Below are 14,777 nucleotides of genomic sequence, written 5' to 3'. Positions count from 1 at the left end.
CAGTGATAAAGTTGTACATTTCCAAAACATCAGGCTGATTACTTTTAACAGTATGACGACGATATTGTGGCGTGTTTGTAATCATAGTTTTTTTTAACACTGTGATGCTTCTAGTGCTTTTGCAAGCATGATTATTTGTCATGTTAACTGTATTACAAGTCCAGAAATTAATTATTGTATGCTGAATATTTTTGAATATTTCTGTATGCTGTATTTCTGTATATCTAATATACTTTAGTTCTGAAAGAAGCAAAGGAAAGACATGCAATAGAAGAAGTTAAAGATGGCATTATTAAAGGTACATTTTTTGAAACTGTGCATGTCTTTGATTTTTCTCAGCTTATTTTTTTCTAATATTAAATTGTAAATATTTGTGCCAATTTGCCACGGATAATCTTGTGAGGATGCATTGCTGCTTACAGATCTCAAAGCTGCAGCCCCTGTGATGGAGAAGAAAAAAGATAAGGAAGCCAAAGAGTTTGAAACAGTAGCAATAAAACCAAAAGAAGTAAAACTAAAGGAGAAGCCCGAAGTTGACACAAAACCTCTTAAACTGAAAGAAAAGAAGCCCAAAGGTAATAACGTTATATTTTGAAATTACAAAATACTGTTCAGAAGTATAAATAGACTTACAAAATATGAAAAATAAATACAAAATATATACAACCAGTACAAATGTATACCAGTAACTTCTCCACACAAATGATATTCCCTACAGAATATATTAAACTGACACCTAAATTGTTGCTTTTAGAAGAAGAGCCAGTAAAGAAGCTGCTCAGAAAAGATGTAAAAGAACTGCCCAAAGAAAAGAAAAAAGATGTCAAACCTAAAGATGAGAGGGAAGTGAAAGAACCTCCCAAAGGAAAGGACGAGGCGAAAAAACCAATTCACGCAGAGGTCAAAGCAACAAAACCACCTAAGAAGGAAACAGATCTCAAGAAGATTTCCAAAGAAAGGAAGAGGGTAATGAAACCAGCGACAGAAGAGGAACAAGTCAAAAAACCTCCAAAAGAAGAAAAGGAAATCAAGAAAACACCTAAAAAAGAGAAAGAATTAATTAAAGCTACCAGAGAAGTTAAAGAGGAAAAGGAACCAATAAGACAAATAAAGGAACTCAAGAAATCACCCAAAGAAGATAAAAAGATCAGAATACTAGAAAAAATAGAGACAGAAGTAACCCAACATCCTAAAGATGAGAAGAAACCACCTACAGTAAAGACAGAACTTAAGAAACTTCCTGAACAAGACAAAGACTTGAAGAAATCTCCCAAAGAAGAGAAGGAGAGAAAACGTCTTAAAGAAGAGGAAAAATCTCCCAAACAAGAGAAAAAAGTTAAGAAACCTGTCAAAGAAGAGAAGAAAGAGGAGAAACCTCTTAAAGAAGAGAAACCTGAGAAGGAACATCTCAGAAAAGAGAAGGACAAGAAGAAACCTCTCAAAAAAGAGAAGGAAGAGAAGAAACCTCTTAAAGAAGAAAAGGAAGAGAAGAAACCTCTCAAAAGGGAGAAGGAAGAGAAGAAACCTCTTAAGGAAGAGAAACCTGAGAAGGAACATCTCAGAAAAGAGAAGGAAGAGAAGAAACCTCTTAAGGAAGAAAAAGAAGAGAAGAAACCTCTCAAAAAAGAGAAGGAAGAGAAGAAACCTCTCAAAAAGGAGGAGAAACCTCTCAAAGAAGAAAAGGAAGAGAAGAAAACTCCCAAAAAAGAGAAGGAAGAGAAGAAACCTCTTAAGGAAGAGAAACATGAGAAGGAACATCTCAGAAAAGAGAAGGAAAAGAAGAAACCTCTTAAGGAAGAAAAGGAAGAGAAGAAACCTCTTAAGGAAGAGAAACCTGAGAAGGAACATCTCAGAAAAGAGAAGGAAGAGAAGAAACCTCTTAAAGAAGAAAAGGAAGATAAGAAACCTCTTAAGGAAGAGAAACATGAGAAGGAACATCTCAGAAAAGAGAAGGAAGAGAAGAAACCTCTTGAAGGAGAAAAGGAAGATAAGAAACATCTTAAGGAAGAGAAACATGAGAAGGAACATCTCAGAAAAGAGGAGGAAGAGAAGAAACCTCTTAAAGAAGAAAAGGAAGACAAGAAACCTCTCAAAAGGGAGAAGGAAGAGAAGAAACCTCTTAAAGAAGAGAAACCTGAGAAGGAACATCTCAGAAAAGAGAAAGAAGAGAAGAAACATCTTAAGGAAGAAAAGGACGAGACGAAACCTCTCAAAAAAGAGGAGAAACCTCTCAAAGAAGAAAAGGAAGAGAAGAAACCTCTTAAGGAAGAAAAGGAAGAGACAAAACCTCTCAAAAAAGAGAAGAAAGAGGACAAACCTCTCAAAAAGGAAGAGAAGAAACCTCTCAAAAAAGAGAAGGAAGAGGAGAAACTTCTTAAGGAAGAAAAGGAAGAGAAGAAACCTCCCAAAAAAGAGAAGGAAGAGAAGAAACCTCTTAAGGAAGAGAAACCTGAGAAGGAACATCTCAGAAAAGAGAAGGAAGAGAAGAAACCTCTTAAGGAAGAGAAACCTGAGAAGGAACATCTCAGAAAAGAGAAGGAAGAGAAGAAACCTCTTAAGGAAGAGAAACCTGAGAAGGAACATCTCAGAAAAGAGAATGAAGAGAAGAAACCTCTTAAGGAAGAGAAACCCGAGAAGGAACCTCTCAGAAAAGAGAAGGAAGAGAAGAAACCTCTTAAGGAAGAGAAACCCGAGAAGGAACCTCTCAGAAAAGAGAAGGAAGAGAAGAAACCTCTCAAGGAAGAGAAACCTGAGAAGGAACATCTCAAAAAGGAGAAGGAAGAGAAGAAACCTCTTAAGGAAGAGAAACCCGAGAAGGCACCTCTCAGAAAAGAGAAGGAAGAGAAGAAACCTCTTAAAGAACAGAAACCTGAGAAGGAACATCTTGAAAAAGAGAAGGAAGAGAAGAAACATCTTAAGGAAGAAAAGGAAGAGAAGAAACCTCTCAGAAAAGAGAAGGAAGAGAAGAAACCTCTTAAGGAAGAAAAGGAAGAGAAGAAACCTCTTAAAGAAGAGAAACTTGAGAAGGAACATCTTAAAAAAGAGAAGGAAGAGAAGAAGCCTCTTAAGGAAGAAAAGGAAGAGAAGAAACCTCTCATAAAAGAGAAGGAAGAGAAGAGACCTCTTAAAGAAGAAAAGGAAGAGAAGAAACCTCTTAAAGAAGAGAAACCTGAGAAGGAACATCTTAAAAAAGAGAAGAAGCCTCTTAAGGAAGAAAAGGAAGAGAAGAAACCTCTCAGAAAAGAGAAGGAAGAGAAGAAACCTCTCAGAAAAGAGAAGGAAGAGAAGAAACCTCTTAAGGAAGAAAGGGAAGAGAAGAAACCTCTTAAAGAAGAGAAACCTGAGAAGGAACATCTTAAAAAAGAGAAGGAAGAGAAGAAACCTCTTAAGGAAGAAAATGAAGAGAAGAAACCTCTCAGGAAAGAGAAGGAAGAGAAGAAACCTCTTAAAGAAGAAAAGGGAGAGAAGAAACCTCTCAAAGAAGAGAAACCTGAGAAGGAACATCTTAAAAAAGAGAAGGAAGAGAAGAAACCTCTTAAGGAAGAAAAGGAAGAGAAGAAACCTCTCAGAAAAGAGAAGGAAGAGAAGAAACATCTTAAAGAAGAAAAGGACGAGACGAAACCTCTCAAAAGGGAGAAGGAAGAGAAGAAACCTCTTAAGGAAGAGAAACCTGAGAAGAAACCTCTCAGAAAAGAGAAGGAAGAGAAGAAACCTCTTAAAGAAGAGAAACCTGAGAAGGAACATCTTAAAAAAGAGAAGGAAGAGAAGAAACCTCTTAAGGAAGAAAAGGAAGAGAAGGAACCTCTTAAAGAAGAAAAGGACGAGACGAAACCTCTCAAAAGGGAGAAGGAAGAGAAGAAACCTCTTAAGGAAGAGAAACCTGAGAAGAAACCTCTCAGAAAAGAGAAGGAAGAGAAGAAACCTCTTAAAGAAGAGAAACCTGAGAAGGAACATCTTAAAAAAGAGAAGGAAGAGAAGAAACCTCTTAAAGAAGAGAAACCTGAGAAGGAACATCTTAAAAAAGAGAAGGAAGAGAAGAAACCTCTTAAGGAAGAAAAGGAAGAGAAGAAACCTCTCAGAAAAGAGAAGGAAGAGAAGAAACATCTTAAAGAAGAAAAGGAAGAGAAGAAACCTCTCAGAAAAGAGAAGGAAGAGAAGAAACATCTTAAAGAAGAAAAGGAAGAGAAGAAACCTCTCAAAGAAGAAAAGGAAGAGAAGAAACCTCTCAGAAAAGAGAAGGAAGATAAGAAACCTCTTAAGGAAGACAAACCTGAGATAGAACATCTTAAAAAAGAGAAGGAAGAGAAGAAACCTCTCAAAGAAGAGAAACCTGAGAAGGAACATCTCAGAAAAGAGAAGGAAGAGAAGAAACCTCTCAAAGAAGAAAAGGAAGAGAAGAAACCTCTCAGAAAAGAGACGGAAGAGAAGAAACCTCTCAGAAAAGAGAAGGAAGATAAGAAACCTCTTAAGGAAGACAAACCTGAGATAGAACATCTTAAAAAAGAGAAGGAAGAGAAGAAACCTCCTAAGGAAGAAGAAAAGAAGAAACCTTTAATAAAACCCATTGAAGAAAAAGAAATTAGCCATCCTTCAAAAGAGAAGAAACTACCTGAGAAAGGAGTCACGAGACTGCCCAAAGACATTAAGAAACCATTCAAAGAGGACAAGGAACCTCCTAAAGAAGCGATAGAAATTGGGAAATCTCCTAAAGAAGAAAAAGTAGAGGTTCCTCCCAAAAAAGAGAAAGAAGTGAAGAAACCCTCTAAGGCTAAAACACCACATATAGAGGAGAAAAAAGTCACCCACCCTCCAAAAGTAGAAAAAGAGGAAAGGGAACCACCGCTAAAAGAAGAAGAGACAAAAACTCTTAAAGAAGAGAAAGAAGTTAAGAAATCTAAGGAAGTACCTTCCGAAGATGAGACGGAGAAGAAACAACCAAGAGAAGAGAAACATTTCAAAGAACAAAAGAAATCCCTTAAAGATGAGAAAGCAGAGAAAAAATTACACAAAGAAAAGGCAGTCTTAAAAACATCTAAGGAAGAGATGGTTGAGAAAGTAGAGAAGGAGGTGAAGACCACAGAACCAAAAGAAGTAACAAAACCTCCAAAGGAAAAGAAAGAAGTGAAAAAACCCTCAAAGGATGACAAAGAAGAAATAAAACCATCCATGGAGGAGAAAGAAATTAAACCTATAAGAGAACAAAAGGAAAAAGAAGTTAAGGAACAATCTAAAGATGAGGTTCCATCCAAGGAAGCAAGGGGAGAAATACTTCATCCAAGGAAAGAAAAGGAATCAAGAAAGCCTTTGAAAGAAACAAAAGATCAAGAAAAACCACCCAAAGATGCTGAGCAAGTAAAGAAGATTTCAGAAGAGCCAGAAAAGATCATCAAAGAGAAGAAACCAACAGCAGAAATTTCTAAAGAGGTGAAAGAGGACATAAAGAAAGAGAGACCTTCTAAAGAAAGGGCAGTACCAAAGGAGTCAGCAAAGGAAAAACAAGTAGTTAAAGAACCAACAAAACCTTCTAGAGAGGATGAAAAAGAACCAAAGAAGCCTATCAAAGAAGAAAGAGAACTGAAGAAGCTCCCCAAAGAACCTGTCGAAAAGAAACCTTCCAAAGAAAAGAAAGAGGAGATTCACAAAATAGAAAAAGTTAAAAAGCCTTCCAAAGAGGAGAAAGAAGTCAAGACTCCCAAAGAAGACAAAGAACCTGTGAAAAAAAGAATCACAAAGACAGGTACATGTACAGTACAGAGGTTTTATTTTCATAATGTAAAGATCCACAACACTATTTCCTCTGATTGGCTGCCCCTCAGAAACAAAAGATTTGAACAGTGAGAAAGAGGATATTAAGGATATCATGTCTCTATCGAAGAAAAAGAAAAAACTCATTTGACTCATTACAGTAAATATCTTTAAAACGTTGTTTGTTCTTTTGGATGAATGTTGTTGACCCGTAAGAAGAATAGTGATGTATAGTTTTCATAACAATATAATATTTAGATGCATTTATTTTGTGGGGAATATAATTAATCCGTTTTCTAAAAATGTTTGAAGCAGCTTTTCCTTTTTACTTTAGAGCCCAAAAAGCCTGTAAGAGGAATTAAAATTGTCAAGGAGGTTGCATCTGTTCTTAAGAAGGAACATCTCAATGTTACAAAAGCAGGTGAGACTATGCTGGACTATTGGTTAATATATGTAAGGCATGAATCACCGCATTTTCTTGTTTTCTCTGCAATGTGTAAGTTAAAGCTATTCTGAGGGAGATATAATGCCTCATTGATTTTTCAAGTCATTCAAGAAATACATTTAAGCATGTTCTAATTCGTACTTTGTTTGCTGACACTGACAGTGTAATGCCTAATGAGAAAAGATTTTCATGCGGAATATAAAAAAATTAAAAGAAAGTGTTAATGCATAAGCAACAATCTTTAGAAATCGATGTCTTATTTTCCACTAGAAGCAGCTCCGAAGGAGCCTAAGAAGGAGCCAACGCTAAAAGTAAAGCCTACACCTGTAAAACCAGGTAAGGTAAATATGATGATGGAGTTGAAACACTGAAAATTAAACTCAAACAACACGCCAAATCTAAACATATTTTCATATTAGAGCATAAAGGTAGCACTAGTAAATAAAAGAGGTAATGCTGCTAAGCTATTACAGTCTCTGCAGCACTTTACTGATATTTTATTTGTCTGTTGCTCAGTTTAATAAATTATATGGAGCAGTATACTTAATTACTAGCAAATTACATATTCTTATCAATTCCTGTGTTATTTTCTGTTTTTAGATGCTGAGGTTACAAAAGAAAGAGTAAAACGAGCTCCTTCAGAGAAGGGTAAATATACTTACCTTTATGACAGTGTCAAGACTTAAAGGCAGAAGAGTCACAGGTCTATGGAATTAAGTGGACACTACTACTGACACCTGCTAACTCTTATGGAGAATGTTCCTGTGCATCCGTTTTATGAATATCACTAACGATTACGTTCCAGATGTTTTAAAATCTGAACTGTAAAAATAACCAATCAAAGCCAGAGTTATGGTAAGTTTATGCACTTGTGTTGTGTCACAGAAGCACCAAAGAAAAAGGCTAAAGCACATCCTGCAAAGAAAGGTAATGTTCACATATTACATTGATAATCTTCTGATCACCAAAAGATAAAATGATTGCATTATCCTGCTGTTAAAAAAATGTATTTTTCATATACAGAAGCTGTTGCTCCAAAAGAAAAGCCCAAACCAGCGATCTTGGCTAAAGGTAGGTGTGGTGCATATTTTGATGCACAAAGAAACACCAACTTAACTATACAGGCTGCATGCAAATCTCACAAATAGTTGTTTTTTTCTTGACAGAACAACAAGGTACTGCTAGAAATGCCTCACTGGTGAAAGAGAGGGTTAAAATTGTGCCTATGAAGAAAGGTAATCTACTTTTATTTTATGTTACACTGATTTCAGATTTTTGCATCCCACTGTTCCTAATGATATTCTCCGTAACCTGATGTCTGTTCTTTGTTCATCAGTGGTCAAGATGCCAAAAGAGAAAGTCAGAGCTGTCTCTGCAAAGACAAGTACGTACAGTATATCATGTCAATGTCAAAGATCAAAATTTTAATAACATGAAAGAGGTCTGGATGTCATACTGAGCATCACGTTCTGTGTTTTTAACATCAGCTGAGGTTTCAAAACAGAAGCTCAAACCAGTTGTAACCAAGAAAGGTAAGAAACAGTTATCATTGAGTTTCAGTATTGTCCTGTCTTTCTCCCCTGAGCCTGGTCCTGCTGGATATTTCATCCTCTTAAAAGCAAGTTTTTCCTTCCCACTGTCGCCAAAGCACTTGCTAATAGGAGGTCATCGGATTGTTAGGGTTTGTTTTCTTTGTATTATTGTTGGGTCTTTACCTTACAGTATAAAGCACTCTGATCCAGCTGTTATTGTGATTTGGGGCTGTATTAATTAAACTGAACTGAATTATTGTGTAGCGCTCAACCTAAAATTTCTTTACTTAGAGCCAGCTCCAGTTAAGACAAAACCAGCCCCAGCTAAAGGTAAGCTGATGCTAACCTTTCCTTTAAATAGTTTTTGAAAGTAATCAAGCTTTTGATTTTCACACTCTTTTCTCTGTCACAGAGGCAGAAGCACCACACAAAAATGTTACTCTAACAAAGGAGAGGGTGAAGGTGGTGCCACTGAAGAAAGGTGCATCTCTTGGTTTAAGCAGCTGTTCTTGTGTGATTACCACCATGCACTGTTATTATGTTGTTGTTGTTGTTTTTTTTATATATATTTTTACAATTATTGAATACTTTCTGAATGTTTCCAAACATAACCTGCCAACTTTTTTCCTCTCTGTTAGTGCCTGTAACTCCGAAAGTAAGAGCCAAACCAGAACCAACCAAAAAAGGTAAAAATAGTGACTGAACATTTTACTAGTCAAATAGTATCTACCAATACTAATACTAATTCCAATACATAGATTTAGAACTTAACAATGTTTTTGAATGTGAAGTTTTTGTATTTCTATGCACGTTTTTGTATTTTTTTTATACAGCATCATAGTTTGGAATAATCACCTGTGACTGTAATAATAGAAACCAGATTATTGTCCTCTGCAGTAAACTGGACCTTATGTTTTCTGTTGCTATTGTTTAGAAGCTGAGGTTCTTAAGAAGAAGAAAGCTGAGCCAGTGACTCCCAAAAAAGGTATCCTTTTAGCTTTTCACCTCTTTCACAGGTCTTATTTTTCTTTTAATTATCTAACAGGTAGAACAGCAGTATTTCAGTGGTTTCTCACCTTTTTATAAATATAATTCAAGTTAATTGGAGCATTTATTATTCTAGCAGCTGTTACCAAGACAAAACCATCACCTGCTGAAAAGAAGAAAGGTATACAGCAGAATCGTGTGTTGTTTTGCTGTAGAAACATCACACGCAGCACTGTGCTGATATTAATTCAGTCATGTTCAACCCACGTCACATCACGACTGATTCGCTGACATGTAGCTGCTGACGATATGCTTCGCTGACACATGATAATGACCCAACTAAAAATGCTCAAAGTATCATAATCTGCTTTTATTTTGCTTAAATTATTATGTTACCGCTGAGTTTTGTCCTTTTCAAGTTGGTCATTTTCATGTTTCAGCATTCTTCAATACATGCTTGATTGACAAACTAAGTATGAATGCTGTGTCACAGTGTCTTATTTTCTGCAAGACTGAACCTAAAATTTCTTTACTTAGAGCCAGCTCCCATTAAGACAAAACCAACCCCAGCTAAAGGTAAGAGCAGACTTAACTTTGTTAATCATAATTTTAAAATGTACTCAGGCTTTTGATTTTCATACTCATTTATCTTTGACAGAAGCACCACACAAAAATGTTACTCTAACAAAGGAGAAGGTGAAGGTGGTGCCACTGAAGAAAGGTGCATCTCTTTGTTTAAGCAGCTGTTCTTGTGTGTTTTTATACCAACTTTCTAAGTTCAGAATACTTTCTCAATGTTTCCAAACTCAAACATTTTTCCCCTCTGTTAGTGCCTTTGACACTGAAAGAGAGAGTTAAACCAGAACCAACCAAAAAAGGTAGAAACAGTCATATATGAGAACATTTTGTATTCAATTTTAATTATTTATCTACAGTACTGTGCAAAGGTGTTAAGCCGCCACTCATTTCTATATATTTTGCTTCCAAAGAACCAGACTATTATGGAACTTTTTTTAAGTCCTGTGTCTTTTCCCCTCACCCCCAACCGGTCAAAGGGGATGACCCTTTGACCGGTCCAGCTGAGCCTGGTTCTGCTGGAGGTTTCTTCCTGTTAAAAGGGTTTTTTTCCTTCCCACTGTCACCAAAGTGCTTGCTCATAGGGGGTCATCTGATTGTTGGGGTTTTCTCTGTTTTCTCTGTATCATTGTTGGGTCTTTACCTTACAATATAAAGAGCCTTGACACAACTGTGGTTGTGATTTGGCGCTATATGAATAAGTACATTGAATTGAATAAAAAGGCACCTTACTCAACTTAACTTCAGGGTTGACTCAATGTTACGGCTACACATATCAGACAATTTGGCAAATTATCTTTAGATCCTTTGCTTTCGATCAACCAGAACACCCGTATAGGTGCTGGAAACTTTATTAATGGTCTGGTGTAAAAACAAATCATTTGTTCTAATTTTTTTAGTTAAATCTACAAAGAAAAAAGTTTAAAAAAATAAAAAATAAAAGCACAGTACTCTAGATTTTAACAGTCAGACTTTAAACAGCATTTTATTGTCTTTAAAACAGTTTTTGGTTGTTGTTTTGGATGACTGATGTGGACCTGTAAGAAAAATTCATTAGCATTAGCTGTACTCACACAGAAGGAAACCTACATTGAGCCTAAAAGGGAAATGGACTTATAGGCTTTATTTGTTTTGTGGAGGATAAAAATGTTTCCTTTTCACTTCAGATGACAAAAAGCCTGTAAGAGGAATTAAAATTGTCAAGAAGGAGGTTGCATCTGTTCTTAAAAAGGAACAGCTCGATGTTACAAAAGCAGGTGAGACTATGCTGGAATACTGTTTAATGTAAGGCATGAGACACCACATTGTCTCGTTTTCTCTGCAATGTGTAAGTTAATGGTTGACGATATAGTGTCTCATTGATTTTTCAAGTCATTCAAGAAATACATTTAAGCATGTTCTAATACACACTTTGTTTGCTGACACTGACAATGTAATGCCGAATGAGCCTAAAGACTTTCATGAGGGATATAAAAAAATCAAAATAAAATGTTAATTCATAAGCAACAATCTTTAGAAATCAATGTCTTATTTTCCACCAGAAGCAGCTCCCAAGGAACCTAAGAAGGAGCCAACGCTAAAAGTAAAGCCTACACCTGTAAAACCAGGTAAGGTAAATATGATGATGGAGTTGAAATCAATGCCCAAAATCTAATAAAAGTCAATATAAAGAGCCTTGATGCATCTGTGGTTGTGATTTGGTGCTATATGAATAAATAAACTGAATTGAATAAAAAGGCGTTGTGGCTTCACATAACAGACAACTTGGCAAAACATCTCTAAATCCTTTGCTTTTGATCAACCAGGAGACCTGTAGAGGTGCTGGAAACTTTATTACTAGTCTGTTGTAAATTAAATCATATCCTCTACAAAAAGTGCGAAAAATAACACAGCACAGTATCTAGATTTTAACAGTCAGACTTTTAATAACATGAAAGAGAATTTGAATTTTATACTGAACATGAGGTTCTGTGTTTTTAACATCAGCTGAGGTTTCAAAACAGAAGCTCAAGCCAGTTCCAATCAAGAAAGGTAAGAAATAGTTATCATTGAGTTTCATTGTGTCTCTGTAACACTGAACCTAAAATTTCTTTACTTAGAACAAGTTACAGCTAAGCCAAAAATGTGTTCAAGCTTTTGATTTTCACACAATTTTCTCTGTCACACAAAAATATTTTTCTGAATGTGAAGTTCTGTTGCTATTATTTGTTTAGAAGCTGAGGTTCTTAAGAAGAAGAAAGCTGAGCCAGTGACTCCCAAAAAAGGTATCCTTTTAGCTTTTCACCTCTTTCACAGGTCTTATTTTTCCTTTAATTATCTAACATGTATAACAGCAGTATTTCAGTGGTTTCTCACCTTTTTATAAATATAATTCAAGTTAATTGGAGCATTTATTATTCTAGCAGCTGTTACCAAGACAAAACCATCACCTGCTGAAAAGAAGAAAGGTATACAGCAGAATCGTGTGTTGTTTTGCTGTAGAAACATCACACGCAGCACTGTGCTGATATTAATTCAGTCATGTTCAACCCACGTCACATCACGACTGATTCGCTGACATGTAGCTGCTTCGCTGCCATGTGATAATGACCCAAGTAAAAATGCTCAAAGTACCATAATCTGCTTTTATTTTGATTAAGTTATTATGTTACTGCTGAGTTTTGTCCTTTTCAAGTTGGTCATTTTCATGTTTCAGCATTCCTCAATACATGATTAATCAATAGATTGAGTTTATGCACTGTGTTGCTTTAGTTTTGCAATTAGCTATCAGTGATAACAGTCATCACTCTTCTCATATGACCTCTTTTCTTCCCTTTCTCTTTAGAAGCTGAGGCTAAGCCAGTTCCTGCTAAGAAAGGTGAATTGCTTACAATCCATGGTTATTATTTATTAAAGTGAATTATTATTAACACTTTCATGCTTTTTTTTTTATCAGAGCCAGAGGTTACAAAGGAAAAACTGAAACCAGCTCTTGAAAAGAAAGGTATATGTTTGATTTAAACTCTTTAAATAGTCACATATTCTATTTCTGTTATAGATCATACACACTCTATACTGTTTAAGTAGTTCTTTAAAAAAAAAGTTGAAAATGTTATTTTTCCCTGTTTTACAGCTCCTAAAGCAGAGGTCGAAGCAAAGAAGGAAAAGATTAAATCCCTTCTAAAGACAAAAGGTAGACTGCCATTGTCATCTGCATGTAGATGCTTTTTATTATGTAGTACCATTAGAAAACTATCACAAAATAATGATAATGGTGTAGATAAACACTGATTATCTTTACATATCATACCTTTTTGTTTTATTACTCAGAGCCAAAACAACCAGAGGTAAAAGCAAAACCAGCTGTAAAAAAAGGTAATTTATAAAACTCTTTGGTGTTATGGGCAACAAGTAGAATCATTGTTTTGTTCTTTAAAGACTGAGCAAAGACTTATCTAGGAATCCTCTATAGAAGAAATCTACCAGTGGATTAGATTTAATGTGCAAAAACAGATCGTTGGCTCTATCGCAGCCACATGGACCCCCGAATACTCCACAAAGTCAGAAGCAAACCAAAGAAAAGTAATTTCTACTAAGGAAAAGGAATGTTTTGTATAATTAAAATTACATAATAGGCCTATTTCATATCTGAAAAGATGACAAAACAAACTAAAAATGTGTTCTGGCTGTTTGTAGAATGGACTAAATCAGTAATTTAAAAAAATAATTGAAGCTTTCACACTGCAGAAAGTGGTTTGAGCTGCTATAAGTATTGTTTAAAAGTAAGCTAATTGTGGCTTCTGCAGTAAAATTCTTCAGGTTGATTGCTAAAATCTGACCAAAGTTGTTCTTTTACAGAACTGGAAACACCTAAAGAAAAGGCCAGGCCTGCTGCAGTAAAGAAAGGTACAGTGCAAAGTTTTACACTTTATTTATGACACTGTGGGTACAGGGCTTTACGGCTACGTGTAATGTCAGGATACTGTCACAAATTTGAGATTTTCCGATGTCTTAAATACACTAAAATACTTCCAACTGTATGATTTATCGATTGCATTTTTGTCCCTGATGGCACAGCCATGTTGAGGGAAAAGACCAAACCAGCCCACGTGAAGAAAGGTACATGTGGTGCTTCAGTGCAGGCAGCACTTCATACTTCATGTAACCATCAGTGGTAATCTGATTACAACATGAAGGCCCCTCTAAATGTAGATAAGTAACTTAGAGGGGAAACAGCTAGTTTGCTTATAAAAATTAAGTAACCGTTAAACACGCTGCTGCTGATAGTTGAGAAGATTTTCTTGCTGGGTGTGAAATAGTCAACCAGACATCTAAGTAAAGAGCTTCAAATGAAAATCCTAAATTAGCAAAGATTATAGGCAACTGAATGGCCAGCAAGGAAATGATCTCAAAGTTATTTAATCTGCCATCAATAAAATATTTATAGGTTGATGTAAAAAAAAAAAAAATGCTTCACAGTAATTTTTACACAAAGCATGCATGCAGGTAATTAGCACAAATCTGAGAATGTACTGCCACTTTCTAATAAGGCCTCATACATAAAGGATTTATAGGTTGTAACTACTAACTTAATCATGAATAAATATTTTCTAAATAATTTCTTTAAAAATGATTTATGAGCTATGCTTGGAGAACACAGAGTCTGAGAAATCTGGCTGTTGATGTATTTCGTTATAATTCTGTTATGACAGTTGACAAAACGTTATCAAAATCTGTAGTTAAACTATAAAACCAAGCAGATTTTCATCTATATCACACGTGGCTCTTTTTTTTTATTAATTGCGAATTTAAAAAGCCACGTTTTCACAACCTAGCGCTCCCAAGTTGTTGTTGTTGTTTTTTTAAATATATGCTGTCACCAGACCAACAGACACTTTATTAGATACACTTTGCCAGTACCATATTAAGCTCCACTTAAGTGCAGCCCCAGACTCAGTAAGGTGCTGGAAACACTCCTCAAAGATTTTGGTTGACGTGTTAGCATAACAGTTGCTGCAGTTTTGTCAGCTGTACATCAATGATTTAAATCTCCCATTCCACTACATCCTGAAAGTTGTTTATTGGATTGAGATCTGGTGGTTATGGTGGCCGTTTGAGTACAGTGAACTCATTGTCAAGATCTGAGCTTTGTAACATGGCAAGTTGACCTGCTGGAAGTAGCAGACGGTGGGCAGATGGGCAGACGGTGGTCATAAAGAGATGGACATGGTCAGTAACAATACTTAGGTAGGCTGTGCCATTTAGGCAATGTCCAGTTGGTACTAAAGTGAAAATATCTCCAATACGATTACACAAGCAGCAGCCCATTCTTCTCCATTCTGGTCCTGGTTTGAACTCCAGAAGGTTATCTGCCTATATGTCTAAATTGCTGCCTTGTGATTGGATGATTAGATATTTGCTTTAATGAGCAGCTGGACGGATGTACCTAATGAAGTGAGAGTGTATATACCAAGCAGTAGCACATTATAAATCTTAAAGGTTACTTTATTAGA

The 14,777-nt window shown here is 35.8% G+C and overlaps 1 protein-coding gene across 2 annotated transcripts in view; it reads left to right on the top strand.

Moving 5' to 3' along the window:
- The window catches only part of LOC146612293 (uncharacterized), a 33,034-nt gene that overhangs the window by 13,144 nt on the left and 5,113 nt on the right, over window positions 1-14,777 (top strand). Inside the window, exons 14-43 of one of the 2 annotated variants that reach the window (XM_085379247.1) lie at window positions 239-298; window positions 423-575; window positions 755-5,737; window positions 6,080-6,166; window positions 6,461-6,526; window positions 6,791-6,838; window positions 7,076-7,117; window positions 7,214-7,261; window positions 7,357-7,425; window positions 7,527-7,574; window positions 7,678-7,722; window positions 8,014-8,052; window positions 8,135-8,203; window positions 8,361-8,408; window positions 8,657-8,707; window positions 8,846-8,890; window positions 9,247-9,285; window positions 9,368-9,430; window positions 9,540-9,587; window positions 10,452-10,541; window positions 10,827-10,892; window positions 11,272-11,316; window positions 11,499-11,549; window positions 11,688-11,732; window positions 12,110-12,142; window positions 12,221-12,268; window positions 12,398-12,457; window positions 12,595-12,639; window positions 13,123-13,170; window positions 13,342-13,383. In XM_085379247.1, the coding sequence (XP_085235373.1) occupies window positions 239-298; window positions 423-575; window positions 755-5,737; window positions 6,080-6,166; window positions 6,461-6,526; window positions 6,791-6,838; window positions 7,076-7,117; window positions 7,214-7,261; window positions 7,357-7,425; window positions 7,527-7,574; window positions 7,678-7,722; window positions 8,014-8,052; window positions 8,135-8,203; window positions 8,361-8,408; window positions 8,657-8,707; window positions 8,846-8,890; window positions 9,247-9,285; window positions 9,368-9,430; window positions 9,540-9,587; window positions 10,452-10,541; window positions 10,827-10,892; window positions 11,272-11,316; window positions 11,499-11,549; window positions 11,688-11,732; window positions 12,110-12,142; window positions 12,221-12,268; window positions 12,398-12,457; window positions 12,595-12,639; window positions 13,123-13,170; window positions 13,342-13,383 (6,624 nt within the window). The remainder of the gene's footprint in view (window positions 1-238; window positions 299-422; window positions 576-754; window positions 5,738-6,079; window positions 6,167-6,460; window positions 6,527-6,790; window positions 6,839-7,075; window positions 7,118-7,213; window positions 7,262-7,356; window positions 7,426-7,526; window positions 7,575-7,677; window positions 7,723-8,013; window positions 8,053-8,134; window positions 8,204-8,360; window positions 8,409-8,656; window positions 8,708-8,845; window positions 8,891-9,246; window positions 9,286-9,367; window positions 9,431-9,539; window positions 9,588-10,451; window positions 10,542-10,826; window positions 10,893-11,271; window positions 11,317-11,498; window positions 11,550-11,687; window positions 11,733-12,109; window positions 12,143-12,220; window positions 12,269-12,397; window positions 12,458-12,594; window positions 12,640-13,122; window positions 13,171-13,341; window positions 13,384-14,777) is intronic. The other variant, XM_085379248.1, reaches the window with a different exon arrangement.

This window comes from Diplotaxodon limnothrissa, linkage group LG19 (assembly GCF_057381915.1).
Source record: "Diplotaxodon limnothrissa isolate DT_005_m linkage group LG19, D_limnothrissa_male_GT1.1, whole genome shotgun sequence".
Classification (NCBI taxonomy): Eukaryota; Metazoa; Chordata; class Actinopteri; order Cichliformes; family Cichlidae; genus Diplotaxodon; species Diplotaxodon limnothrissa.
The sequence above is the reverse complement of the archived record's forward strand: the minus strand, read 5'-3'. Positions and strand labels throughout refer to the sequence as shown.